General features: G+C 39.9%; 1 protein-coding gene across 5 annotated transcripts in view; it reads right to left on the bottom strand.

Annotated features, from left to right (window-relative positions):
- Positions 1-15769, bottom strand: part of plxnd1 (plexin D1) — a 102964-nt gene that overhangs the window by 18287 nt on the left and 68908 nt on the right. For 2 of the 5 annotated variants that reach the window (XM_015033410.1, XM_015033405.1), the window contains exons 19-24: positions 13936-14088; positions 9194-9308; positions 8510-8617; positions 6455-6567; positions 5328-5438; positions 3140-3270 (exon numbers count right to left, since the gene is read on the bottom strand). In XM_015033410.1, the coding sequence (XP_014888896.1) occupies positions 3140-3270; positions 5328-5438; positions 6455-6567; positions 8510-8617; positions 9194-9308; positions 13936-14088 (731 nt within the window). The remainder of the gene's footprint in view (positions 1-3139; positions 3271-5327; positions 5439-6454; positions 6568-8509; positions 8618-9193; positions 9309-13935; positions 14089-15769) is intronic. The other 3 variants (XM_015033408.1, XM_015033406.1, XM_015033409.1) reach the window with 3 other exon arrangements.

The following is a 15769-nucleotide window of genomic DNA, read 5'->3' as shown; positions in this document are numbered from 1 at the left end:
GCGCAACCTAAAAAAAAAACAGAAAAAGGGGGCAAAAAAAAAAAAAAAAAAAAAAAAAAAAAAACCTCAGGCTTGTACAAACATGCTCCGTCAATGTGTGGTCAGTGGATATTTAAAAATAATAAATCATTAGAACGAAAACAAGATTTAGTCCGGTCCAGTGCACCTGTGACTGCCGAGCCAAAAAAAGATCTGATCTGAGGCAGGGAGTGTCTGAGTTAGTGTCCAGGGGTGCAGGCAGGGGATTTCCCTAACAAAGCTCCTTTAATCCAGCAGGAAGAGGCTCCATCAGTCAGTAAAGTGCTGACACTGTGCAGGGACAGGGATGCAGTCTGACTGGAGTTTCTCTCTGATTCACAGTGACCGCTTAATGTTGGGAAACCTCAAACAAACATCACATTTACCTCAATATAAAACTTGACCTGTTTCTCTCTCTCTCTGTCTCTCTCTCTCGCTCTGAGTGTGTGTGGCAAAAATAGAAAAGACAACATCAGCCTGGTACCACTGTTTTGCGTGTTCTCATAAATAATTTGTTTGAGAAATACAGAGCAACATTTGGCTTTCAGCAGGAGATTTGCTTGTGGACATTTGCTTCTGATTTAAGGCAAATATTTTCTTGTTTGTCTCTTTATTTGTGTCTTACTGAATCACACGCTTGTGTCTTTTGCTAAAAAAAAAAAAAAAAAAAAAATCCTCTATTGTTTTCATCACCTGCTTGTTTGTTTACAGCTTTTTGCTGAAAGGCATGTAAAATGACAAACTGCTTCTCTGCAGAAATGACAGCAGAAAAAAATTAACTAAACCAGTGTTGGTCAGAAAACCCAAACAAATTCCGGAAATGGTAAAAATTCACCACAAATTGTGAAACTGGGTCATTATTACACACATTACATAATCATCTGGCTTTTTAGCCATTGACTTTAGCTGTTTAAAGTTAAAGATGCACAACTCAATCAGGATTTTTTTTTTTTTTTTTTTTTTTTTTTGCGATTTTTTTCTCTGATTAGTAATCAGCAGGTGAAACACAGATTTATGAAATACATCAGGATCAAGAACTCCCACTACATTTTGTTTAGTCTCATAAAAATTAGACAAACATTAGGGGGCGTAATTAGGGTGACAATTTCCTGCAGCACATTTTCCTGCCTTTATGATTCAGAGTCTTTGAAAAAATTTGGAGTCGTCAAAATTAGAATTGGCAGCTCAGAACTCAAAGAAAACTGCTAGTTGGTCTGGATTTGAAAAAAAAAAATAAATAAACACTGATCGGTGCATCTCTATTGTTAAGGTAAAAAATTTTTTAAAAATGTTCAGTTTCCTTTCACTTATGCCTAACAACAGCTTAGCAAACTGTGTATTGTGTTGGAATCCCCAGGGAGCTCTGTCTGTTAGTGTTTGTCTGAAAGTGTGTCAGTGGTGGCTCAGCTCTAATAAGTGGCCACTTTGCAAAGGTCAACTCCCAACAAAAGGCTTAGTCATTCATAACTTTCTGCTTCTACCATCCAACAGAGCAAAACGCAGTTCAAATTTTAACCAGACATTTAAAGGCAGGAATATCATTAACATTTCAGAATTTCACAACTCATGATGCCCTCCAGATTTATTGGCACCACTCATAGACATGACTAAAAAGCCTTAAAACGGAGTATTTCACAACAGCAACACATTTTTTGACACGACAAAATGTAGAAAAACTCCTCCATTGATTTGAGAACATTAGGAAAATGTTAATTCACAGGTGGCTCAATTGTTATTACCTTTGCTCTTCATACTTTGTATAAAAACTCAGTGCTGATAGAGTTCAAGCTTTCTGGCAAAGGCCAGCAGATTTTTATTTGAAGTCTCATGTTGTTTCAAAGTGCATGCTGCAATGCTCTCCAACAACAACAATGTTCTCAGGGTTTTTGAAAGACTAACAGGACCAAAACCTCACAAATCTCCCACTGTACTAACAGTGAACATAATTTGCTCTTCCACAAATTTGTCCTTTCTTTTATGCCGAACTCTATCTGGAGTGTTTCTTGGTAAAACATCTCAGTCTTAGTCTCTCATGTGACCAAAGCATGAAATAGCATTTTTATGCTCATTATCGGTAGGATAGAAAACAAAAAACTGGTTAGCAAAGTAGAGAGTGTTTAATGTTTCTCACAGAGATTTCACAACACCAAGACGCCACTGTTTTAACCGGGGTTTTTTTTTTTAACAGTGAGCTTTGGGAGATTTATTTTACCTTCCATTAAAGTTTCTAAAGACTCTCATTACCTAGTTTAAACTTTAAAAATTATTCTTAAATGAAAGATTTTCTGCATTTTTAGAGATTTTGCTACTGAAATACAAGATCAATTGCTGAGTTTCTACCACAGATGTTATTAAGTGTGGACAGTAGGGGTGCAGCTAACGATTAGTTTAGTAATTGATTATTCTGACAATTAATCAAGTAATCTCAGGTCGGATAATGAAAATTGTCCAATTTTTATTAAAACATTCATTTAAACACTTAGGCTTGTTTTGTACAATATTAGAAGTACATATGAAATGTCAGTAAATAATTGAAATCCTTTTTTAAATAAGACAATAAACACTTTATGTATTAAACATAATAACATAGCATTTCTTAAGTGTGCGCGTGATCATTAGTAGCAAAGGATGCATCTGCAGCTAAAAAAATACTTCTAACATCAACTTATGGAAAGTTCGGTCCTTTATGCTTGACTTAGCACTGATAGGCAAATCTGTTTTTTGGATTAACCATTTAATAACTGTATGGAAAAATGGATTAATAATGGGATAGCAAAGGTGCTGAATAGGACTTTTTTATTACAGAATTTGAAATGGGTGAAGCTAAAATTAGACCATTAGAGGAGTTGTGAGTAAACATATTAATAAAGAGGTTTTTCATCTTAATGCATATTCTTTGGTACAGTTTTGGATTAATATCTACTCAGCAAACGCTGCATTTGAGAGCCTGTATTCTAAACTTACTGACTAATTGATTACCAAATTAGCTGGCGATTATTTCAAGCATCCATTAATTATGATTGATCTGGTTAATTGTTTCAGCACAACCGGAGAGCACTGTGTAGCCTTTCAGTTGTAACTAAAGACTGCACGGTAATGAAGCAGTAAAGGCAGCAGGTACCTGTCTCGCACAGCAAAGTCCTTCTGCTGCTCCAGGGCGTGGACGAAAGTGATCAGGAAGTGCTTGTTATTGAGCAGAGTGGAGAACAGAGTGATGCCCTCCTCCACATTAGGTCGTGTTGTGTTGTTGGCCTGGTGACAGAAGATGACAGAGGCCGGGTGAAACATTTACTTCTCTGCATGATTTCACCCTAACTGGATTACACACCTGCTGCGCCCTCACTTATCATCTTCACCGCCTCTCGTCTCATGTGACCCATCCAGTGAACACCTCATCCCTCTGCTGCATCCTCTCTCCTCCGCCTCTTCAGCTACCTCCTCCCCCATTCAAGTTTTCGCCACAGTAGATGCGCTCCCCCTGCTCCCGCCCCTTACAGTGTTTGATTGTGGCTAAAATGTGCGGAGTCGACTTAATGAGTGTGGTCTATCAATGGGTGCGACTAAGCAGCAGCATGATGAAGTCTTCCCTCTGGACCGCAGCCATATGGTGTGGTTTGCAGTCTGACAGAAGGAGAACAGGGGTGTCCATTAAGATAAATGCCCGCCTCTGAGATTTATTCGCTGTGACCTGGAAAACACTTCCTGCGAAGACAATGTGGATCCAAGGCACTTCATCACCGTTAGACAGGCTCCCTTGGCTGCCGACCCAAAACCAGCGCCGCAATCCTTACTTTCCCTCGTTAGACGCTGCACACGAACATACGTGTGCTTTCACACTCAGCACACGTTAATACCCATGTGTGAAAGTGCACACCTTCTTCCCTCTCTGTGTTGTCTGGCAGTATGCAAGCACAACTTGAGTGCTAAAACCTGGGTTAGACTTCAGAGAGGGCTTTCAAGGTCAGTACTGGGAAGTCTTGAGATTCTTAAGACGTATATTTTAATGCATTTTGTCACCTGGCGAGGCTACTGTCACATTTTGAGTCTGGTTTCTTCACCACTTCAGTGACACACACCTCTTAATTTTGATCGTTCATCTTCAGAGATTTTTTGCTCTTTTTGCTACTTCAGCTGGTTACCTGGAGCTCTCTAGTCTATTAATGACTGTCACTGCTCCAGTAAAACATTTTTTACATGGTTTAAGGTTTGTTTTTCTTTCTTCATATTTAAATAATCTGTTGATTTGAGGCAGACTTAATTATTGATTGATTGGGTCAATGCTAATTCTCCATGTTTTGTTTTATGTATTTAATCAATCCTGAGTTATGAAGTGGGGTGCAAAGTGGCTAAGACATAGAGCCTTACATAAATTATTCTGTTTTTAGGATTTGTTTTGTAAGAAGTGGCAAATTCAACTATAAAATTAATAATTTGTAAATCAAAAGTTACTTTACAAATTGACTATAATCTTTTTGGATTTTGCATGTGTAAACGTAACTTTTGTGGTTATGGCACCTAACCTGGCTCTGTCCCAGGGACCCATATTCTTCTAAATCAGGCCTGCACAACTTACTGGAGACAGATTTGTTTCAGAGTCAGAAGGGAAAGATGCAACAACTTCAGCTTGTGTTTAACGTATCACTCGCTAGAAATGATTAAACAACACACAACAGCACTCGAGAACATGTGAGCTCATTCACATATACTCAGATATTATTCATATCCACATCATGACAAACCAGATATGTTTTAAATGGATACTACTGCATGCTGTTGCTCTGCATCAACAGTCTCTGGGATTCGTATATAAAAAAAAAAAAAAGACTGTAATATCTATGCCTGTCCAGCAGGTGGAAACAATGTCATCATTTATTTCATCAACACTCAAAAGGAGAAGGATGGCTAAAGCAGTGCTAGGTTAAAAATTCAAAACAATCTTGTTCCCCCAAAGCAGTGTTTGTTTTCCACTCTCTCCACGTCTTTGGGTTACAGTTGAAGTTTAATGAAAACAGAGAATGTAGATGTGGGGACAAAAAAACCTTTTCAACCACACTATTTATTAATTTTTTTTTAGCACCGAAAGTGATAATGAGAAAGGTGGAAGTCTGTCTCATTTAAAAAAAAAAAAAAATTATGTATATTCAATCCACACTGAAAAACTCTAGGGAATTTAGAAATCTCAACTTTGGAGACCATTTTTACAAATCTCTCTTGCCTTTAGACAGGAGGTCCAAATGCAGCAGAAAGTCTCTGCTTGGGAAAATATTTATGTTATTGGGGGAAAAGACCTAAAGATGACAAAAGCAGACCTTCACCTGCCAGTCCTGCAACAGCGGATGGGTCTCTGGTAGCACCCGGGGTCCAAGAGAGTCATTCACGTAAGTGGGCTGGACCAGACTGTTCTCATAATCCGAACACATCTGAAACACACACACACACACACAGAAAACTGTAAAACAAAGAGTATTCGTAAACATAGGGAAGCGGGACTGAGAGGGAAAATAATGAGCTGGGCACCGGTTGTTTGTGTTTGGATTGCCGTCCAGAACTGAAAAAAAAAAAAAAAAAACCCCAGAGAGGCTCTTAAATGATCGTGTGAAAGAGACATGACATGGTGAAACCATAAGTTAGGAACAGAAAAGGCTTTTTGAGACAAAGTGAAGCAGAGCTAAAAGGCAGCATTTCAGCTCAGTCTGTCATTTCAGGACAGCTACACTTGGCCTGTGTTCTGACTGTGTCTAACACTGTTTAGTGTGTGTAATCTCAGACAGCCAGAAGCTCTTGTGGAAAGAAAAACAAAGGGCCATGACGGACAGTGTTTGCTGTCTTTATGAAAAAAAAAAAAAAAAACAAACAAAAAAAAAACTTTGGGCAGACGATGGCAGGGGTGCAACAACCCAATTCGAACACATTTCTAAGCAGAAAATCAGCAGTGTCCACTCTACAGCCGGTGTGGCTGAAATTGTGCAAGATCATCTATTGTTGCAAAACAGCGTGGGCGTGGGAGCTGAGTAGGGAAACTATTTCGAGGGAAATTTTGCTTGTCTCACTGCCCGTCATTGTTCTGTCTCCTTGAAAGATCATGAATGTGGCTGCAAGATGAAGCCCTCTGTCTCTATCTGTGGAAAAAACCCCCACTGAGATATGCCCACAGTGTACCTTTGTGGTAGATGTCATGTGAGGAAAAATGCTTACCCCATTGGGAAAACATTAACTGTAATGCAGGGGTCCAAACTGAAGCGACTTCGCTCGACATTTACCTTGTGTTTAAAAGTTCCAAGGTGAATTTGTATCCTGCATTTTACCAACAGTGGGAAATGCTTAAAAGAAAGAGGCGGGCAGGGAGTAATAAAAATATGAATACCCCCAGTGAGAAAAATGGCAGTGTCAGTCTGCCAGCCAGACTCAGATAACGCGCTAAAATAAGGTTCCTCACCTTGGGGAAGAAAGTGCGCGTGACAAACTGTTTGTACTCCAAGAAGGGGATGCCCTGGCTGCGATTCAGTTCCTTGGTCAGATCTGTCATGTCTGTTTGCAGCTCTGCAAAGCCTGCAAGGACAAAACATAAGGAACAATGAAACCTATTGTCTGGATAAGAGAGTTATTTTTCTTGAAGCAAAATACGTTAAGATGTGTTTGGGTTCTGATGCTCTGATTACTGTCCAGGGTCATATCCTTGATGAATATTAAACATAGAAAAGTGTAATCCTGTGATCTTTTTCCCGGTTTCCTTGCCAGACTGTGCAGCTCATCTCAGTATGGAGGCAAATATTTACCAAATGCCAATCACAGCAGCCAAATCCAGTCTGAGGCTTTTATCCAAAACATGTGTGCAGGCTGAGGTCTACATGCAGAAACGGTATCGGCATGTCCAGACACCGACTCCTATCTACATGCTAATACTGCAGTGGCGCTACATTTCACCAGACGATGATGTTCGCCTCTAATGAGAGGCTGGAGATATTTTATGGGAACATACTTCCTTTCACAGGCAGAGAGACATATTTAGGTTAAAATCGCAATTTCTTTAGAGTCTGTCTAATAAGGAAGAATAAAAATGAAAAATCCAGAGGGATTTTATGGTGCCTTATAAAAGTATGGGATGCTTTTTCTACACTGTTTTTTTTTTTTTTTTACATTACAGCTACAAACTCTAATACATTTCACTGGGATTTTAGATGGCATACCTCAGCTAAGCCATGCATAATTGGGAAGGAAAAGGGCACATTGTTTTTCACAAATACAAATATGGAGAATGCCATGCATTTTTAATGTCCTTTATTCCCATACCGTTAAATAAAACCAACCAGTTGCCTTCAAATGTCACCACTGAGTAATTTAACATCAGCACAGTCAAAACTTTGTAGAACCACATGTCAAGTCTCTATTCATTTGTCTTTTGAAAATGGCTCAGTCTGCGTCAGATTGGATGGAGAACATCGATCAACATCGGTTTCAAAACTGGATTTAATTCTACACTTTGACTAGGCCTTTTTAAGAGATAAAGCTTGTTCATCTTTTTGAAAGGTTGTGTTTAGGTTGAATGACTGGAATCGCTTTTCTTGCTAAAGACAAACATCTCGGCAGCTTGAGGCCTCCAGCATCACTCTTTCACTGTGGATATAGAGTTCAAATGATGCACAGTATTACTTTATACCACACATAGGCTCTTGCTTCTAGGATGAAAGCAATTTAATTTTTTTTTTTCTGGAATACTTGCATGGCACTTGATGTATGGATTATTACTCCTTTAAGTTATTTATCCTCTCAACTAGATCACATCATTTGGTGCAGAATAAATGGAGAGGCTAAATATAAAACCGTCCCTGTGCTTCTGTTTTCACACAAACTCCTCCTGTTGGAGCAATGTTTGGACCATCAGTTTCCTGTCGTCTTTTACCCCTCCTTTTTTTTCCTCAAAGAGCTACTTTCCTCTCAGCAGAAAGATCCCTCGTTTTGTGCGCACTCACCATGAACTCGTCCACAAATCTATCTATGTCCTCTGACTAAATAACCTCGCCTCTCCTCCTCCTCTCCCTCCCACGCCTCCGCTTCTTCCCCCGGCTTGCGGCCCTCGTTCTCGTTCCTATCACTTCCTCCTTCCATTTCTCTTTCTCTATCCGTCCCCCCCTGCATCTCTGCTCCATAAATCTGGCTGCTCAGACATGGAGTGGCCTTCGCTCGGGCCTACTCTAATGTTCAGACGCACGCACAAACATACAGACACACAGAGGCTTTTTTTTCCCTATAGATGGAGGACAGACTATGTGGCCACACGGTAAATCTGTGTGTGACTGATCATTTGTCAGGCTCTTCATTTTATGAGTCACGCTTACGAGGCACAAATCTGTCAACTTTTGTGTCTCCTTCCCTCTTCAGATGAGACAGCCTCCAAACCAAGTGCCATTTTTTTTTTGCACGCAAACACGAGAACATATACAAACAGGCAAAGACAAGGCTTTACATTTCAGTGTTCCCCTTTTAACCTCACCTTTCCGGATCTCCTCTCTGATCTGAGACTCCATCTCCTCCATTTGGAGAAGAGTTTTCTGCCAGTAGCGTTCAGCCCTCCGGCTCTTCGTGCAGTACACGACGAGAGCTGCGAACGACAGCAAACGGTGAGAAAAAACAAACAGGCGCTTCACGCAGTATGGGGTCAAAATGGTTCTGAAATATTTTCATTAACGATTTTCAGCAGAGCTTCTGTGTCACAGGTTTTGAAATTAATTTCAATCCTAAAATGTTGAATGAGACATTGTCCACATTGCGTAATGGCTAAGCACAATTCATGTACACACACACTCTCTCGTCGGTAGCATTACACCTAAAATGTCTGGCAGGAAACAGAGGAGCTTTTGTGAATATATGATCCAAAATGGGAAACGGTGTGAAAGTACACACTCGCACTAATTTTCACCCGTACACCTGCCCTGCAGACCATCTCGGTTTCTGACTACAGAGAACAGACACACAGACGGAATTGGGAACACTGGAGTCTTTGTGCGCTGGATACTAAAGAGGGATGAAGCAAGTGCAGGAAACTACAAGCTTAGAATTCCTTTTATCTCTTTCCACATCTGGAGCATCCGTAGCTGCAGCAGGCACGCATCCATCATCTGCTGGCAGGCCTGTGTGTGTGCGTGTGTGTGCGTGCGTGTGTGTGTGCTGGACCTACCCACTGTGCACAGAAGCAGCAACACGCAGCACACCACAATGGACACCACAATGGCCAACTCGCTGCCGCCGAGCTGCACTTTGGTGATCATGTGGCGGAAGTTTCCCACCTGCACCTAGAAAGAGAAAGAAGACTTCCACATAAACCTGGGTCACGTTTGCTGAAACTCTGACTTCTCTTTTTTCAGAATTAATTTCACAGTGGCAGTTGCAAATACCACTAGTCCTACTCTGATCATTTTTATCAAAGAGTATGTTGCTGTGATGGACAAAACAAATGCAGGAACAGCGTTAAGGTGTAACTAAGTATTATTAAAATGTAAAGAAATCACAAATGTGAGTAAAGGACTTTTCTCCACTCCAGTTTTGAAACCGTGCTCCAGTTTCCACTAGTGGTTATTTGGCTGTTTTCAGTGGAAATATTTGTATCAAATACTAATTAGCTAAACATAAAGCAAATTAGCAAAAGCAAGATAAACTGAGATTTAAATTTCAAACATACAGCCAAACAGATCATCTTTTTTTCATGGACATTAATTGCTTGAACTGAAAAACTGCAACATCCAAACGAGAGAGGCATAGTGCAAAAGAGTTTAGGAAACTGTGATGGATGACAATGAGGTATAGGCCTGTCAAGCTGTGTCAGCTCTGTAAGCAGATATGGTTTAAAAAATGTCCATCGTATAGTTCAGAGAAATGTCAAAAAAATTCAGAGTATCTAAAGGTTTTGCCTGGTATAAGCTCATCCTGCCCCTCCCACTCCTGTTGCTGTCACTGCCATTCAGTTGGCAGAAAGAAGAATTTCGGATTTGTCTCTAAGTTGCATAACTGACAAAGTTGGCAGTTTGGAAATATTTTTGGTTGAGGAAAATACAGACAGTAAAAGCGTGGAAGCTAAAGGAGAGCTGGTCAGTCTTATTAAGGTAATATCTTAAAGTTACAAGCAACATATCTGTAAAACAGTTGTCTGCAGGTTCTCAGCAGTCAGAATAGTTGTTTTTCTGTTGTAAATATAAAACATTGGATTCCTTCACCTTTCAGTGTTAAGTCTGTGTAAATAAAGGGATACTCTGGTATTTTATTCAAGATTATCACAACTTAATCTCATTCCAGTTCATGCCTAATTACAAAGAATCAGTAACAAATACTTTTGTTTACATGTGCTTCAAGTTATTTGGGACATTTTTAAGTACTTGCTAAGCCAATAGCACTGCACTGAATATGCATTGAAACACTATAGCAACACGTTTAAAGATACAAGATACACAGCATAAGGACATGCAAGAGATTTAAATCAGCAGAAGTGGAAATAAACAAGTTTGAAAATCAAAGCACGGCAACCATATTGAATTGTGAGGTTTGGTTGGTAAGAAATATCCAATGTTGCTACTTTAAAGTCTCGCTTCTGGCTTTCTGATTCTTTTTCCGTGTTGGGCATTTATTATCAAAAATGTTGTTTTTGATAATAAATGGAATGCATACTTTTCTTTTTTATTTAATGAGAAAACAGCAAACTGAAAAACAATAACTGTTGTGTTACTGTTGTGAAATGTCATCAAAAACGTTTACCAAAGTAGAAGAACCATTTCAAATCATAATGTTGATGAAAATAAAACATGTACATCTTAACAAAAATTACATAAACCTATATTTTCTATAGAAATACCATCTCTAACTTGGCAGCAGATGATGCTGTTTAAATTTGTCTTTAGTCCATGAATAAAGACAAATTATTCAAATTACACTTCTTAAAGTAACATTTTTATATCCTTATCACCCATGCCCAAGATGCCAGTGACCTGCTCTCAGAGCAAGGAACTCAGAAAACTATTCCCTCTGAAATGAATCAAGATTTCCCTCTGACATTTCTGTGCACAGAGTAGCTTGTTTGCCAAAATTCAAAAATCACATAAGTATCAAAATACTCAATATTTATAGCCTGTAGAAAACTTTCCAGGTGAAAGTCTTTCACTCCTCATGTAGTGAAGTGACATAAGATTTACAACAAAATGGATGTTAAATTACTGTAATAATCTTTAGGTTATTTGTTAAGCAACATTTCATGCTTTGATTTAACACGTCCCTTCTTTATATTAACATCATTCAAACAGCAAGGTATTGCTTTTTAAAATATTTGTAAGGGCGCCGCTGCTTATCAGAAATCATCATAAGCTAACTCCAAAGCTGCATAGTGGTATTAAAAGCAATGTAGCAGCACTTTAGATGGGCTTAAACTGAGCTGCTGATGTTAACAGCAGTAAATACAGCTGCAGTAGACTAAATAAAATGAAATACAGGAATAAACTTTTCAAGCCGAGTTAATTTTAGCTACTGTCCCTGGGTATGTGCTTGAGGTACGATAACCTTTTATTTTCTTCTTCCGTTAAATTTCTACTCTATTACATACAGGCAGTAAAGTGTATTTGAAAGACAGATACAAAGATGAAGGGAGAAAAGCTCAGGAAGACAGATCAGGTGTGAGGAGGAATAACATTAAAGGACTCGTTTATTATATTTTTATCCCAGGACTGCACCAGAATAGCACGTTCCGATTCACATATGAAAATACTTTTTTTTTTTTCTTGTGTTTTATGCAGCTTCTCAGTTAATCTTAAATCACGAACAAGCCCTTTAAGCTCCTGTCTTTTCCAGTCTCTCTACTCCCAGGCTTTGCTGAAACCTTTGCCCCTTTTAGCTGCACAGTGGAGCCTCTAAAAGCCAACTGCAAGCCCACTAAGTAATTATTTTTTAACTGATTGTGAAAGACAACTTTCCTAATCCACACTGCTGTGTAAAAATATTCACACCCCCTTGAACTTTTCAGCTACTTTCCACACTGCAACTGCAACCTTTTCTTGTTGATGTTGCAAGTGTTAGATCAACACAAAGTGCTGCAGGATTGGGAAGTGGTAGGAAAACAAAGCACAGTCCAAATGTAATTGTACCCATAAAAAGGACAAAATAAAGAAATCTTTCTACCTCACTAGTCAGGCTAGTGAGGTAGAAAGATATCTTTAAAGTTGGTTCACAAGGGTTAGTTTTAGTGTCGTTTCCACCCCAAACCTTTATTCCAGAGTGTTAGTTTATATTTAGTTGGCAAAAAAAATAAGGACAGCGTCTTTTCTAAACAACATATTTAAAACCTTTTGCAATAGGGGCGCAGGTGCTGGCGCATACACAGACAAGCCTATCCATTTTGCAATGGAGACAGGTGCACACATGCAAAAAAAGAAATTAGGCTGTAGGTTTTGAAAAATGTTCCCTCTCTCAGAGCTGGAAGAGTCACCCAGTTCAAACTAACCCAGATGTGGCAAGAAGTGAACTTTCACTTCTCCCTTCTGATTAGTCAGCAGGGTCCTCTGTGGTCTTAGCTCACTTCGTTCCCTGCTCATCTGCAATCCCAGCATACTTCATAAAAAGAGACTCAGATAAAAAACCCTCCAATCCTCAAACCAAATCCTTCTTACACACAACTCTGTGGGGGAAACAAGCTCATTGGGTTGCCTTGCTTTCAACATTCCTCCATCCCCCTTCGAGTTCAGGCGCTTATTTACACGGAGCAACCAGAGAAGGCCTTCTTTTTCCAGAGACTGCACCACTGTGACCCGGTGTAATGGAGGGGAAAATGCCATTGTTCCATGTTCCTGTTTCGCTTGGGGTAGAAAAACATTGCTTCCTCACGTCTACTGCTGCAGCACTTCAGAGCCAGGCATAACACAGGCATGCAAAAATAGATCTGCTTCTTAAAGTAAGTGAAAAAAAAAAAAACACTAATGGCCACAAACTTTGCCTGAGCAAAGCATATGAGCATTTCTTTAAATCTGCCGACACAAAGGAAAATAAATGCGAGGGCTATATTTACAGCCTTGTCAAATGCAAACACTTCCTATTTGCTCATGCGCAGGCAGCCCACCCATTTCTGTTATGACATTTCCTCTGACCCTTGCCCTCTGCTCATGTTGTCGCTAATTACCCCTGTTTAGTCTGAGTGATCTTGATAGACAGAAGAGGTGGGCGTGCACCTGAGAGTGCTGCAGGTACAAGAAAGAGGTGGAGGAGAAATAAGAGGCTCTTATTTCTATTTCTGTACAAAAGTGGAGGAAACTTCTCCCAGAGAACAACTCAGCTGAAAACAGATGCTTCAGAGCTTTCTCATCAAAAACTAGCAGCGTAGCTCATATTTGAATATGGATGAGCAGAGTCCCTCCTAATAAAGTGTTGTCAAAATAGATCAGAATGGACAACAACATATGCGAACAAGAGTAGAAGTGCTTTATGTTTTTACTTAACTTGGAAGAAAAACTACCCCACTGGAAAGTGAGATCATCGCTGACTCAGAATAATTGTGTAGCAATGTGAGTGACAAGAACTGAAGGACACAAAGATCAGTTGATAAATACAATGTGTCACTGTTTTGTTGTTACGTTTTGTCACTAAGTGACGGCTCAGCACCCCAGCTAATATTATATTGTCATGCTTAGAAACCCGAAACCATTCATAAAACATGATAGAGGTGGCTCAGACATCTTACTTGCAGCGCATGGGTTCCTGCACGCTAAATCTGTTTCAGTTAACATCACAGATGGTCCTGATTCTGACTAAATATTTGGCTTAAATGCTAAATGACAGATGGGCGAGGAGCTGAAATTATCAGGGTCTGTTGAGCAATAATATTCAAGATGAGATGAGATGAGATGAGGGTCTGTGCGAAAACCGCGGCAAGGTTGTGGTGTTTGTACTTACGGTGACAGGAAGCTCACTTTCGCTGGAGCTCAGCTGCCCGTTGATGGTGCAGTGGAACAGCTGGTCGTTATGGAAGCTGATGTTACAGGGATAGGAGCCAATCATCACCGAGTATTCCTCCGGCACCAGCTCCAGCTCACTCGGCACTTTCTGCTGCAAAACACATATAACACATGAGCCGGTCAGTGCCAAGAGTTTTCTCCTCTTTGAACAGGCCTAGGTAATAAAGATGCAAAGCCTTAGCCAACATGCAGATACAAGCATTGCAATACATTACTTTTCTTTCTATATTTTACAATGTTAGGGGTTATGAGTTAGACCTGCACAAAGTAGAGTGCGATTGTGATGCAGAAAAAATTGATACACGAAGTTTTAGATAAATATGAAGCTTGAAAAAAGTAAATGGTTTTGTAGTCAGCCCCCTTGAATGCAATTCCCCTAAATAAAATCCAATGGATCCTGCTTAGAATTGCCTTACTCATGGTGGCAACATGTTGGAGCAACTTTTTTTTAATTATTTAGGGCAGTTATGATGCGTAACCCTGGCAACAAGGCATTGGTTTTTACAACTGGGAACAACTTATTAGCATCTCAAAAGCTCAAATAATAACTGAACTGTGACCCCCAAGTCCCAGAGGAGTTGAAAAGGAGACTTCAAAAGTGGAGCGAGAAGGCAGAAGTTCAAACCATCTTTTCCATTGAACATAATGTGCAAGAATTATAGCCCCACTCCAGTGTCTCTCTGACCAATTTTCTGACAATACCTCCTGAGAGAGACTGAAAGAGGTGTAGCAAAAGCAAATGAGGTGGGTAGGCAGTGCTTGCGAACTACTGATGGTGTAATCAAGACATAGTACTGTGGACTACTGTGTTTACTGCCTGGATATTGAGTAGTTAGCATATCATGATAGTAACGAGACAGTCATACAGCAGCAGTCTGTAGTCAGAAGCTCCTTCAGATTTGTTGCAAGACTCACTACCACTCAAAATCCGATCTGCCCACAGCATCACCATCCACAACCACTACTCGGATGATATGAGTTTGTTTATTTACCTTTGAGATAAAGTACGTTTAAAACAAAATTTTCCTTCACATTTCAGCCAATTTGGAAAAGGGAATTAATCAAGGTGTGACTAAATCTCAATATAAATATATAGCTGTTCTGTGAAGAGAACAATCACAGAATGGGAGACTGGGGTCAAGACATTTCCTGGTGTATGAATACATTTGCTGTATGCTACAGTGAGCTGTCTGGGTGAGTCCAGAACAACACTCAGCGCCGTCGCAGAGGTCTGTAGCAATGAATCTAACTGTCCTACTTCTATCCAACACCCCCTCTCACTGCTGGGAGCTACACTAATTAAAGGGGCCCATCTCTGATTTTACACGTTACGTGTGACTTCAAGTCATGTGGAGTGGCAGACCTCAACCGTTTCATACAGTTCCACTTTGTCTTCTGGGTGTCCACAGGGAGCTTTCTACAGTCTGAAAAAAAAAAAAAAATCATTCCTACTGCTGGTGACATCATCCCCGCTGCCTTGGGCTTTACACACTGTCGGCTTGGAAAGTGAAGGATGTTTGTCTGCCAGTCAGGGTTCAGTAACATTTTTAATTAGGAAGCATTTTGGGAAATTTGTAATGTTGGGCCTCATCTAGAGTCAATCCAACCATGTCCATTAATCTAAAAGTGAGCATACATCAGCCTTCTCCGCAGCTTCATCTTACGTTTATGCGTCTGCTGCAAATCCCAAAACGATCCGTAGGGATGAGATTAAATTGCTGAATTATTCCTTTAATGGGAATTCCATAAAGTCTCTGTGGATCTTATGGATT

Source organism: Poecilia latipinna, unplaced genomic scaffold (genome assembly GCF_001443285.1).
Source record: "Poecilia latipinna isolate Pla-1442-1.1 unplaced genomic scaffold, P_latipinna-1.0 Scaffold268, whole genome shotgun sequence".
Classification (NCBI taxonomy): Eukaryota; Metazoa; Chordata; class Actinopteri; order Cyprinodontiformes; family Poeciliidae; genus Poecilia; species Poecilia latipinna.
This window is presented reverse-complemented; position numbering and strand designations above follow the sequence as displayed.